Source organism: Aspergillus alliaceus, assembly GCF_009176365.1.
Source record: "Aspergillus alliaceus strain CBS 536.65 unplaced genomic scaffold BDW43scaffold_14, whole genome shotgun sequence".
Classification (NCBI taxonomy): domain Eukaryota; kingdom Fungi; phylum Ascomycota; class Eurotiomycetes; order Eurotiales; family Aspergillaceae; genus Aspergillus; species Aspergillus alliaceus.
The window spans coordinates 512624-523738 of NW_022474697.1; the positions used below are offsets into that span (position 1 = coordinate 512624).

General features: G+C 52.0%; 4 protein-coding genes across 4 annotated transcripts; 1 reads left to right on the plus strand and 3 right to left on the minus strand.

Moving 5' to 3' along the window:
* Positions 1-151: 151 nt before the first annotated feature.
* On the plus strand, positions 152-1070 carry BDW43DRAFT_272125 (uncharacterized protein). Its single transcript, XM_032041502.1, has one exon. It carries the CDS (start codon positions 190-192, stop codon positions 1024-1026), a length of 837 nt encoding a protein of 278 aa, XP_031901835.1. The 5' UTR covers positions 152-189; the 3' UTR covers positions 1027-1070.
* On the minus strand, positions 1045-5811 carry BDW43DRAFT_272128 (M protein repeat protein). The gene is made up of 3 exons (XM_032041503.1): positions 1908-5811; positions 1717-1787; positions 1045-1649 (listed from the first exon to the last, which is right to left on the minus strand). The coding sequence occupies exons 1-3, from the start codon at positions 5493-5495 to the stop codon at positions 1547-1549; spliced, it is 3762 nt and encodes a 1253-aa protein (XP_031901836.1). The 5' UTR covers positions 5496-5811; the 3' UTR covers positions 1045-1546.
* A 692-nt stretch (positions 5812-6503) lies between these two features.
* BDW43DRAFT_272134 (uncharacterized protein) lies at positions 6504-9221 on the minus strand. The gene is made up of 2 exons (XM_032041504.1): positions 6814-9221; positions 6504-6757 (listed from the first exon to the last, which is right to left on the minus strand). The coding sequence occupies exons 1-2, from the start codon at positions 8921-8923 to the stop codon at positions 6567-6569; spliced, it is 2301 nt and encodes a 766-aa protein (XP_031901837.1). The 5' UTR covers positions 8924-9221; the 3' UTR covers positions 6504-6566.
* Positions 9222-10057: 836 nt separating this feature from the next.
* Positions 10058-10418, minus strand: BDW43DRAFT_272135 (uncharacterized protein). Its single transcript, XM_032041505.1, has 2 exons — positions 10238-10418; positions 10058-10171 (listed from the first exon to the last, which is right to left on the minus strand). The coding sequence occupies exons 1-2, from the start codon at positions 10403-10405 to the stop codon at positions 10073-10075; spliced, it is 267 nt and encodes an 88-aa protein (XP_031901838.1). The 5' UTR covers positions 10406-10418; the 3' UTR covers positions 10058-10072.
* Between the last annotated feature and the right edge of the window lie 697 nt (positions 10419-11115).

The following is an 11115-nucleotide window of genomic DNA, read 5'->3' on the forward strand; positions in this document are numbered from 1 at the left end:
CCAGACAATAAACAAACACCTCAATTAATATTATTTTTCGTATTTATCTTCCCCTATACAAAAACACAGATACAGTACATACATGCCCACCACAACAACACCAACTCCAACAATCACCACTATTCTACTCCCAAAGGAACCAAGGTTCAGAAAAGAAAAGAAAAGAAAAGAAAAGGGGAAAAAAACAAAATGCCCTCCATAAAAATCCTCAACTCAAACACAAACACCACAACCACCGACTCCGCCTCCTTCTCCACCTCCATCTCAACCTCCACCCTCCCCTCAAAAGAAACAACCACTCACTCCCTCACCCGCCGCACAACTCTCACGCACCTCTCCCGCTGGGTCTCCCGGAAGATGTCCCGCCAGAAACTAGGCCCGCACCAGAATCCAGAGGAGGTGTCGCCGGAGCAGGAACTCGAGTATTCGGATGCGTATGCGGCGTACCTGCGGGCGTTTAGTGAAGGGAGGGCTGGTCCGGGTCCTGGCCCTAGTCCTGGGACGGAAGTAGGGGAAGAAGTAGAGGGAGAGGGAGAGGCCCGGGGGGGTTATCCTGGGCATGGGAATGGGAATGAGGACCTGGATCGGAATGTTTTTGCTGGGTTTGATGCTGCTTCCCCCTCTGTTCCTAATGGGGATTACTTTTCCGGGCCGCAAGCGGGGAAAGGGGAGAAGGAAGAAGGCAATGGCAATCGGGATGGGAAGTATTCGTTTCTACGACATGTACGGTCCCGGCAGAGTGTTCGTGATCGACGACGGTTGGGAAGCTCGGATGATGTGCCTGCCGATCAGTTGTTGGATTTTCGGCCCATTGGGTTCTATGGGTTTAGTCCTTTGGCCGAGGGGGAGGAGCCCGTGTCGCCGCCGCCGGGCGTCAGGACGCCAGCTATGGTTGCTCAGGAGAATCGTGTCGAGAGGGAGAAGAGTCAGGAGCAGAATCGGCAGCAGAAGAGCGGGCGCTCATCGCAGAAAGGGTTCTGGGCGCCGTTGCGAGCACTATGGCTACATCTGCGTCGGGCTCAATGAGAGCGTGTCGCGGATAGCTTTTTTTTTTTTTTTCTCCTTGTTTTACTACTACTACATTGTCTCTAATACGGCGTGTAATTGCTCATTGATACCCCTGAATAGGATCGAAAGGTCATAATTAAAATATCATACTGGTTCCTTGTTTGTTTTTGGCTTTTCCCTCTTCTTCTGACACGGTAAACATGTCACTATATAGTACACTGCATTAATCAGGTGACCCATGACTGCACACATAAGAAAAAGAAAAGAAAAACGAGATAAGGAAATACAACCACAGTGGCAGCCCAACGCATCAGCGGACAACGCATCAATGGGAGGGTCAGTCCACACTGGAATAAAAGAAAATATGCATGAGCGGCGATCACAGCGGAGGCTAAACAGGGGTATCCTGAGCTCTTATTACATACAACTGCATAGTTAATACAAGAAGAACCGGAACGGCAATCCAATCAGAAACAAAGGAAAAGGGAAAAGGAAATAAGCAGAGGTCACGCGCAACCTCTTAAGCGGTTTTGATGATTTACCTCGATCCTTCGTCTGAACTGAGTTCCGGCTGCGGAGTCATCGCGGGGCTCCGTTCAGGCGTCGCTCGTTGTGATACTTGAGCAAGTTCTCGAATGAGTCTATGAATGATGATACGCCAAGTTAGTCTCAAGACCCCGTCAAATGATCCAAAGGAGGTTCACCCACCGTTGGTGTTCATCGTACCAGTCATCGTTGGCCGTGCGGATGTGCTTAAGCTGTTCCTGAATGCTTGCTATCTGCAATACAACGAACTCAATTAGTACTCCTGTCTGCCGAGGGAACGGACCATGCTACGTGAAAGGGTGATAATCAGGGATTCTTCTGGGGTACGTCGACGATAAACGGGGAGGTCCCACCGTTCCCTCAATGGATGAACCAAGGTCCTCACCTTCCACTGTGGCCGGACCTGCGTTTCCTCCAGCAGGGGCCTTCTCGTCTTCGGCCGCCCACCGGCTGGTCTCAAGACCCCCCTTGGCACTGTCTCTCTCGGCCTTCAGCGCCGCCACTTCAGCCTCGAGCTCGCGGATGCGCTTGCGGCTGCTAGAGATGGCCGAATCCACCTCTCCCAATTGGTTGAGCAGCGACATGTTCTTGTCAATCTGGTCGTTCAGGTCCCTCTCGCCTTGCATGAGCTTCTCGTCCATCGCCCGGTTCTGCGTCCTCAGCTCGTCGAGCTCGATGTGGATGGCCGCCTGCTTGCTCTTGAGCTGCGACAGCTCCTCCTGGGACGCCGATAGCTGGTGAAGCACGGTATCCACTTCGGACTTGGAGCTATCTGAAGCCGCCACAGATTTTTCGAGCTCCTCCACCCGGCTGCTCACAGACTGGTGTCTCTGCTCCCACTCATTCTTCTCGGCTTCGATCCTGGAAAGCTCAGCGCCCTGCTTGCTGGCAATTTCCTTGGATTCAGCAACAGACTGCTCGGCGTCGGACAATTTCTTCTCCAGGTCCGCAATGGTTGCCTTCAAGGCGTCCAAGACAGAGCTGTCCTGCGCAGCTGCCTGGGCGTGAGAAAGCTGTTCATGAACCTCGGCGAGGGCCGCGGCGTGGGACTTGTGAAGCTCATCAAGTGTGGCCTTGTTAGAGGATTCCAGATCAGCCCGAACGCTAGAGAGCTTCTCTTCATGGACGGTGAGGAGCTCTTCGATTGCCTTGTTGTGCTCAGCGTCAGTCTCCACAGCCTTGGACTCCCGAAGAGCTTCCAGCTCGGCCTGCAACTGGGACTTGATCTCGGTGTACTCCTTCTGGAGCTCTGCAAGCTCCTTACCATGAGCCTCGGTGTGAGAGGCAAGCTCGCCAGCATGGCGTTCGAGGGTTGACTTGAGCTCAGCTTCGAGGGTCTCGACCTTCTGCGCGTGGCTGGCCTCCAGTTCACGATGGGTAGATGACAAGGCGTTGTATTTCGTCTGTAGTTCACTGAGGGCTTGATCGAGAGATCCAGATGCATCGGCCTTAGCCTTCTCCAGCTCTGCGGCGTGTGCCGCCTTCAACTCCTCGAGGGTCTGGGAGTGTTTATCGGCGGCAGCAGCCGCTTCCTTGAGATGTTCCTCCAGTGCCTTCTCCGCTGCAGCAGCCTTCTCTTCGAGGAGCTTCGAGTGCTTATCAGCATTAGCAGACGCTTCCTCAAGATGATCCTGCAGTGCCTTCTCCGCTGCTGCGGCCCTCTCCTCGAGGACCTGCGAATGTTTGTCGGCAGTAGCAGAGGCTTCCTTGAGATGGTTCTCCAATGCCTTCTCGGCCAGCGCCGCCTTCTCCTCGAGAGCTCTCAGTTGGCCTTCCTGCTCAGCATCCTTGGCCTTGGTCTTGCTCTCGAACGCGATAAGACTTTGCTGCAAAGCTTCGGCTTGTTGCTGTTTGCTCTGAACCTCCTCCTGGAGGGACTTGATCTCGCCCTGTTCGGTCGATAGCTGGGACTCCAACGCGCCGACCTTCTCCTTCAGCTGCTCAATCTCCTGGACCGCGACAGCATGGGCGGAGTTGGCACCCTCCTCCGCTGATTGTCGCGCCTCGCTAAGGGCTTGTTCCGCCAGGTCAAGCTTCTGCTGAAGGGCCTGCAGCTCCGCCTGGTGGGCGGCGTTCAGTTCGCTGGTAGCATCTTCCCGGCCCTTCTTAGCCGCGGTTTCCGCCGCCTCTAGGGCTTCCCGGAGTTCCTGAACTTGCTGGGAGTGCGTGGTGCCGGCCGATTCGGCAGTTTCCTTCGCAGCAGCAAGTTCTTGGGCATGAGTTGTGGCGGCAGAGGCCAGGGCTTCATCATGCTCCGCCTTCAGCTTGGCAACAGCAGCGTCATGAGCCGCTTCCAGCTCCTTGATCTTTTCGCTTAGCTCGTTCGCAGCGGACTCACGGACCTCCTGGAGCTCGATCTGCAACTTTTCCAAGGACTCCTTCAGGTCTGCGATCTCCTTGTCCTTTTCGGCAACTACTGCTGGAGTCTCTTCATTACCCTTGGTAGCTGACTCTGCCTCCGTAAGCTTAGCATTCAGAGAAGCAACCTGTTCCTCGAGTGTAGAAACTGCCTTTTTAGCAGACTCCTCCGCAGCGTGAACTTCCTGCTGCTTGGCTTGATTCAATTTCTCCATCTCCACGTTCAGATTGGCGATGACTTGATCCCGGCCATTCAACTCCCGCTCAAGGCCATCAAGGGCTAACGCCTTTTCTTCCTGAAAACCTTTGGTGGCATTCTCCAAGGTATTTCTTTGCGAATCTAATTCCACCTTAAGGGACTCAATCTGCTCCGCATAGGCAGCTGCGGAGGCCTTCTGTTCCGCAAGCTCCTTTTCCAGGGCCTCTAACTGCGCTTGATGGGATTGCTTCAATTCCTCCAAAGCCGCAGCAGCCTGATCATCTCCCTGAGCAGAGGCTGACTTAGCCGCTTCATCTAGGTCTTTAAGGGACTTCTCTTCCAGCTTCTTACGCGTCGCCTCGGCCTCTTCCAGCTGGGCCCGTAAGACCTGCAGCTGCTCTGCATGATCCGCTGCCAGTCGCTTAAGTTCGGCCTCATGCTGTTCCCGAAGGGTCTTGAGGGCCTCGTCGTTGTCCTTGGAGCTATCCTCGGCCTGAGACACGGACAGCTGGACTAATTTCTCATTTACCGTTTCCAGCTCCGCTCTCAGGCTCGCCACGGTTGCCTCACTTTCTGACAATTTGCCTTGGAGGGAGTGCAGCTTTTCAATGTCCTCCCCCGAGCTCTTGGTGACGGTGCTCAACCTCTTCGTTGCGGTCGAGGTTGGCCGCGTGGCCGTTGAAGAGGGCCTAGTGGCAGTCCGCGTCGCGCTCGTCGAGGAGCTTGACGGGCGAGCAGTCGAAGTTGTCGTCGGCTTCGCCGCTGGTCTTGCAGAAGTGGTGCTAGTTCGTGAGACAGAGGATACGGAGCTCCTCTTCTCGGCCGTTGTAGTGCTGGCAATGCTGGACCGCCGGTCGTGAATCGAGCTCGGCCTGACCGGTGCCCGGGTGCCCGGGGTTCCAACGAGAGACATGCGTTTTGCAGTACTAGAGATCCCCCGCTTTTCATCAGCTGAGCTCACGGCCGATCGGGATTTCTCATCGGCGGAGCTGCTGACCGAAGCGCGAGATCGGTGCGAGGCAGTCGTGGACGTGCTGAGAGGCTTGCGGACTGTGGTCGTAGTGGCTGGGCGTGTAGGAGGTTTGTTCAGGGTGCTGCCATTGGTCGACGCACGCGTCGTGGACGTTGTCTTCGGCGGGCCGGACATGGAGCTGGGCCGTTTGGTGGTTCCAGATACGGGCTGCTTGGTGGCCGTAGTCGATGTTGGGCTCTTCTTCACCGGGGAAGCTTTGGCATTCTCTTTGTCTTTGGAGACATCCGGACTAGTCAGGGGACCCTCGCTGCCGGACATGACGGTCGACTCGACTGGGGTCGCGGGGGGTGCATTTTCGGTGTCCACCTCCACGGGAGCGGGAACAGGGACAGGCTCCTCGGTAGAAGCCATTGTGCGTGGCCGGGAGTCGGGATTGTTTCCAGAATTGGTGGGCACTTAGGTAGGGGAGAAGCGATGGGTCTTGAACGGCGGTCTAGCGAATTGAGACAGTCCACGTTAGTTCTAGTGGGCAACCAACAAATCGAGTGATTGGGCCATGAGCCCATGCAATGTAGGAACCATGCTCAACCACGAGCTCACCCAAACGCAAGAACTTGCGGGGGTTAGTTGCATGTGGCTTGCAGGACGATCCATGGCATCTGTTCCTCTGCTCTGGTCGAGGCAATGGCGATGGCGATGGAGAGAGGCCGGTGCGGTTCTCCTTTTATTCTCCCCCCCCCCCCCTCCCAATTCACTCCGAGCTTCCCCTGAAGACGTAAAAAAACATTCAGTACTTACTCGATAACGTTCTCGACCGCCTGAAGGGAAGGAACTATGTCAAAGTACCGTGACTACCGTACAGTTCTGGGATATGGCAAGTTGCAGACGCGTGTTTTTGTCCTTTATCCCGAAAGTGACGATATAAACAAAGAGGCACGGGGTAAGAAGAACGGAAGGGAATTAAAGAGAATATACTATTAAAGAAATTAAAATGCTACAAGAAAAGGAATAGAGTGGGAGGAAGAGGGCGAAGGCAAAATGAAGTGGTCGACGTCCAAACAAGAAAAAGAAAAGGTGTAAGTAAAGTCAAGAGTACGAGCAGGAGAAAAAGGGACAAAGTAAAGAAAGGTTCAAGAGGGGAAAGCGGGAGTGGTGCCTGAGGTCTCCAGTCTCCTCAGGCGACGATCCCCACGGGATCGCCCAATCGGTCGGGATATCTTTTGTCATGAGACCAACAATTGCGAAGTTAATCTACTACTACTGGAGTATCTTTTGTATCTACGGATTCCTCGGATTGGATGAGCGCAGACTAGGTGTTGACGTGGTCGCGCCCCTCAAAACATTGGTTCCATGGTTCAGCCACACTGGATGGAGTAGAAAGTGTTTATTTACTATCAATGAATTCGAATTCAACCTTAGGGGGTATATAGAAATAAAATCATCCAACAAACGCCTTGCCTACATCAGCCCATAAAGCTGACATCAATCTTCTCGTATACTCAAGAGCCACTGCCACCGTTCCCGTCCTTCTTCCGTCTGGAGTTCGTCCGGGTCTACCGTCGAAGAAAGAAGGTTATCATGCAACTGTCTGGCCTTATTGCGTACACTTCGGATCGTCCGCCCGCGAAGCTGTTTCTTGAAATGCTCCAGTATTTGGACGTAGCGATTCCGACCTGGAGAAGTGAGCATTTCGATATTTTCCAGGGGGGGAGATTGCACATAGCCTTACCCTGATAACGTTGCAATCCATCAAGGAGGGCACTGCCCTCCTCCTCCGTCCATCTTTTACCATACTTTATGGAGATGGCAGGTTTCGACGCCGGGAGGGGCACTCCCTCCCTAAATAAGTTCTCCTCCAAGGCCCCGATGAATTTCTTAAGGGGGCGCTGAAGACGATAGCTACGGCTCTTGGACGACACGTAATCTAGGCGTACGAGACCGTATATCCTCCCACAGATTCGATGAAACACATTTAGGACGCGATGTAGGTGATTGTAGGCCTTGGGAAAGAGTTCATCTCCTTGGTAATAAGCTTCGAAACAGGGAAACATCACCCCCACCATTCCGGAAACAAGTCTGCATTCAAACTCGTCCACTAGGTCTATACTGCTCGGTTGGCGTTCCTTATCATCTTTATGATCGTAGGCATCGTCCAGAAGGGAATCCGCCTCCTTGGTAATAGCATCCAGGAGATAATCACAATCGCGCACCGTTGCCCGGGGAGGCCTGCGCTGGGCCTGTAGGTAGTCGACAATGAGACTATAGCTTTCTCGTAATTCAGAAGTTAGTAAATCAAAGTTAGCGAAGTACTCGGCCATAGACGTTCTAGTAGATTCTTTCAATGTGCGGGCCTCATCCACCAAGATATCCCAATTCGCCTTCTGGCCACCAAATTTGAGCGCCTGCTCCAACCACGGTTCCTCCTCATCGGTGAATGCGGATTCATCGTCAGATATGGCCACCACATGTTGCTCGCGGTCACTTGAGTCTTGGCGGCGATGGAGAGGATCGTTTTCATTTCTTCGAGGGTTCACGGAACTAGCTTTCTGAGATGCCAGGACGCTTCTTCTACGCTGTCCTTCAGCTTCTGAATCCCGATGGTGCCTAGAGGTACGACACCTTTTGCTTGGTGGCATCGGCGGTTCCTCTTCTGACTCAGAATAGCTAGAGGGCCTGGGTCCTAGAAGGCGATCTCTTAAGCTACCCTCATCATCTGACGGGATGTAGGCGGACGGCTCTTCCTCGACAGGAATGTTCCCTTGGTCTTCTCCGTCGCTCTGAGGTTCTGCATGACTAGGTTCTAGATCACCATTCAGGCTCCTCGATTCTGTCCGCAGCGGTGAAGATCGGGTCATGTCCTCTGATCGAGGATTCCGTTCAGAGGAAGCTTGCGAATGGGCTGCCGATCCCTCCCTGTCCATCGAGCTCCTAATGTCTGCAGCCGGGTTCACAACAACAGCAATGGAGCTTCTCGGCTGTTCTTGTGCACTCAAAGAATCATCAAAGCCAGAGCGTGACTCATCTGCTTGCTCTATTGAGAGAGCCCGCGGTGTTCCATATTGGCTTTCAGATTCGTTCTGTGGTTCACTGCTCGACTCATCGCCAGCTTCATCTGACCCCCAGGATTTTTCCGAGGGTGAAGCTCGGCTTTGTTTTTGAATATCAAAAGGGGACAGTTGGTTAGAATCATTCGAGGAACAAGGGGAGTCGTGACCACCGGAAAAGAGCACAGCCTGGGGAAACTCATCTACCCGGTGGTCTTCATGGACATCCACATCCTCCGGCCCTCTTTCAATTTCCTCCTGGTCGTCATCGGATGGCTCGGCGATCTCCTCGTCGGGTTCCTCGTCTTGGTTCTCGTCGAGACCATTCTTAGATTCATCCTCCGATCCGTGTTCGGGTTCCCGGTGCGATTCCTCATCTCGATCCTCTCTCCAGTTCCCCACTGTATCTTCCTCTCGACCTTCCTCTCGATATCCTTCCGAATCCCCTTCTAGATCTTCCTCCCCAAGCTCCACGCTCGCAGTCAGCCTCGTCCGATGAGAAGGAGTAACTTCACCACCAGGTTTCGCCTTCAGCCGCGTCGATCTGCGGGGAGTCCCAGGACCCAATAAAAGGGAGCGTTTGGAGGGAGAAAACCGGTCATCGTCGTCGGAACTAGGAACGTCGAAGATCGAACCGCTTCGCGTGAATTGTGTGTGGCCAATCTTCGCGCGGTGAGACTGGCGGGGGCGGTAAGGGGGGCTGCCCACATTGACATTGTTGACGTTGTTCAGGATATCCAGGGCTGTCGTCGTCGAATCGCGTTTTTTCCGTCGGGGCGCAGTTGCTCGGGGCATGTTGATCAATCATTCGGCAGTTCGGACACTTGTGATGGTGGGGGAGGATTGAGGAGGCGACGACCTGAGGTCATGAGGCGAAGCTGTGAAACAACATTTGATTGTTTTTGCGTTGGGGTTGGCGGCGCAACAAAAAACAAGCGTGATAATTTTAGATTCTGACAGCTCTGGAAAGGTCTAGGCTCTCGTCCTGCTTTCCTTTTACCTTCAGTTATGTGTTGGGATCGTTATTTGAATTAGTTATCCGTGATGGGTGAATCGTCTGGTTGAATAGTATATTCATTCTTTAGGATTGAGGTGTATGTTAAGGTTAGGGATTAAATATTTTGCCAACCGCTACCGGAATATATATTGGATGTACATGATGTATATTGAACCCTAGAATGAAACAATTTACCGGAATTCAACAAGATCAAGGTGGAAATAAAAACCAGAAAAAAAAAAAAAAAAAAAAATTAGCCATTGATGTCTATCGCATCAGAGGAATTATTATCGAAGAATAAATTTGCCAACCTATTGGCTAACTCGTTCAAACTTCAAGAGTTTCAATTGACTACTAGTAGCTTGACCAGGATCAACATCCATGGATATTAGGTAGGTACTTAGTAGTTCCAACCTAAGTAATGAGAACAGCTGATAAGGAACAATAGACCAATAACCATTGGATCAGTAAAGTAGGAGAGATGCGTGGGCCGACGAGAAAATGTGATCGAGTTAGGGTCAGGATATAGATCCGTATCATATGATAGAAGCTTGTCAGGGCCAAGCCTTTCATTTGTAGAAATAACCCTAGGTCTCTACCAGGAGTAAGACCACCATCTTGGTGACTAATTAGCTGATTGTGTGGTGTCAGCTAACTGCCACTCGAGTTGCCTAATGCCACTATCCTGCTGGTGACTCCCCGTGAACCAGTTGGAAAGACGTAATGTTGTACTAGCTGTAGATATCCATAGACAACAATTCAACCCCTTCGCATCTTTCCCCTTCGCCGACTCAGGATGGTGACGAGCTGTGTCCATTATTAGATTTTAGTCCGATGTGGGCCTTTGTTCCGTGCTACTCTCGCAAAATGATGAGAAAAGCTACGACTAATTTTGTGGCCGGATATTAGTAAATAATTCAAACGACACCCTCCTTTGAGGTTGCTAATTAGATCTCAGATCTTGCGGGCAGCCTCTTCTTGTTCAATATCTGGCCAATAATTGCGAGCATGTAGTTCAAGTTTGCAAAGGCGAGGGAGTAATGGGCGTATGTCTCCCTTGAATAAAGAAACCAACCCAACCTCAACCGAATGGTATCTGACAAAAGATCTAGTGGGGAAAGCTCCCTCATAATCAACCTCCGCCTCAACAAGATCCAGCACGAGGCCATCCTAATCGACAATGAAGATATCAGCAAAATGCCCCGCGAAACTATCCGCAGCCGACTTGCCACCTTGCCCCAGGATCCAATGCTGCTTAATGGATCAATACGTTCCAACATTGACCCACTGATATAGCAAGCGATGTCTCTATTATCTCAGTTCTTACCGAGGTCGGTATGATGAAGTGGGTTACCTCTAGAGGGGGACTAGACACGGCACTGGACACAAACAGGCTCTCTTCAGGAAAACAACAACTCCTCCCTGTTGCTCGTGTATTATTAGATCAATCGCAAATACTGGTTCTCGATGAGGCTACGCCGCTGGTTGACCACGCAACCGAAAGAAATATCACGGACCTCGTTAGGGAGAAGTTCCAGGATCGTACGGTGGTTGCTGTTGCGCATCGTTTGCGCACGATAAGACACTTTGATGTTGTCGTTGTGATGGAAGAGGGGAAAATCATTAAGACTGGACTACCTACTCAGCTACTACAGGACCCAGGTAGTCGGTTCAGAGATAAGTGGTTGAAGGAGGGCGGGGACCCCGTCTAGGTGAGATATGAGGTGTCGCTCACTGTTCAATGTTCAATGGTACAATTGCTGCGCATACTTCGGTTCTATACGCCCAGGGTGGACTATGATAAGAAGATTACTTCCCTGTCGAGCTCACGACATGCTAGATTGTGAGAACCTGTGCAAGGTTTGAAGAAGCTTTACTATCCTATAAACCTCATGCATTTCTACGGCACCTCACTTTACCGCACAGCCTGCTCGCCATATCTAAGATATGTTCTTCTTAAACATTAAAAGACTTTTTACGTACTCCCTGT

Bases quoted from the DNA above. Each gene is read 5' to 3' on its own strand.
- BDW43DRAFT_272125 (XM_032041502.1), top strand. From the start codon at position 190: ATGCCCTCCATAAAAATCCTCAACTCAAACACAAACACCACAACCACC.
- BDW43DRAFT_272128 (XM_032041503.1), bottom strand. From the start codon at position 5,495: ATGGCTTCTACCGAGGAGCCTGTCCCTGTTCCCGCTCCCGTGGAGGTG. The intron at 1,788-1,907 runs GTGGGACCTCCC...GTTGTATTGCAG, and splicing joins GTTCATCCATTGAGGGAACG to ATAGCAAGCATTCAGGAACA. The intron at 1,650-1,716 runs GTGGGTGAACCT...CATCATTCATAG, and splicing joins TGGTACGATGAACACCAACG to ACTCATTCGAGAACTTGCTC.
- BDW43DRAFT_272134 (XM_032041504.1), bottom strand. From the start codon at position 8,923: ATGCCCCGAGCAACTGCGCCCCGACGGAAAAAACGCGATTCGACGACG. The intron at 6,758-6,813 runs GTAAGGCTATGT...TCACTTCTCCAG, and splicing joins TGGATTGCAACGTTATCAGG to GTCGGAATCGCTACGTCCAA.
- BDW43DRAFT_272135 (XM_032041505.1), bottom strand. From the start codon at position 10,405: ATGTTGGAACGTATTGATCCATTAAGCAGCATTGGATCCTGGGGCAAG. The intron at 10,172-10,237 runs CTAGATCTTTTG...AGGGAGACATAC, and splicing joins TTATGAGGGAGCTTTCCCCA to GCCCATTACTCCCTCGCCTT.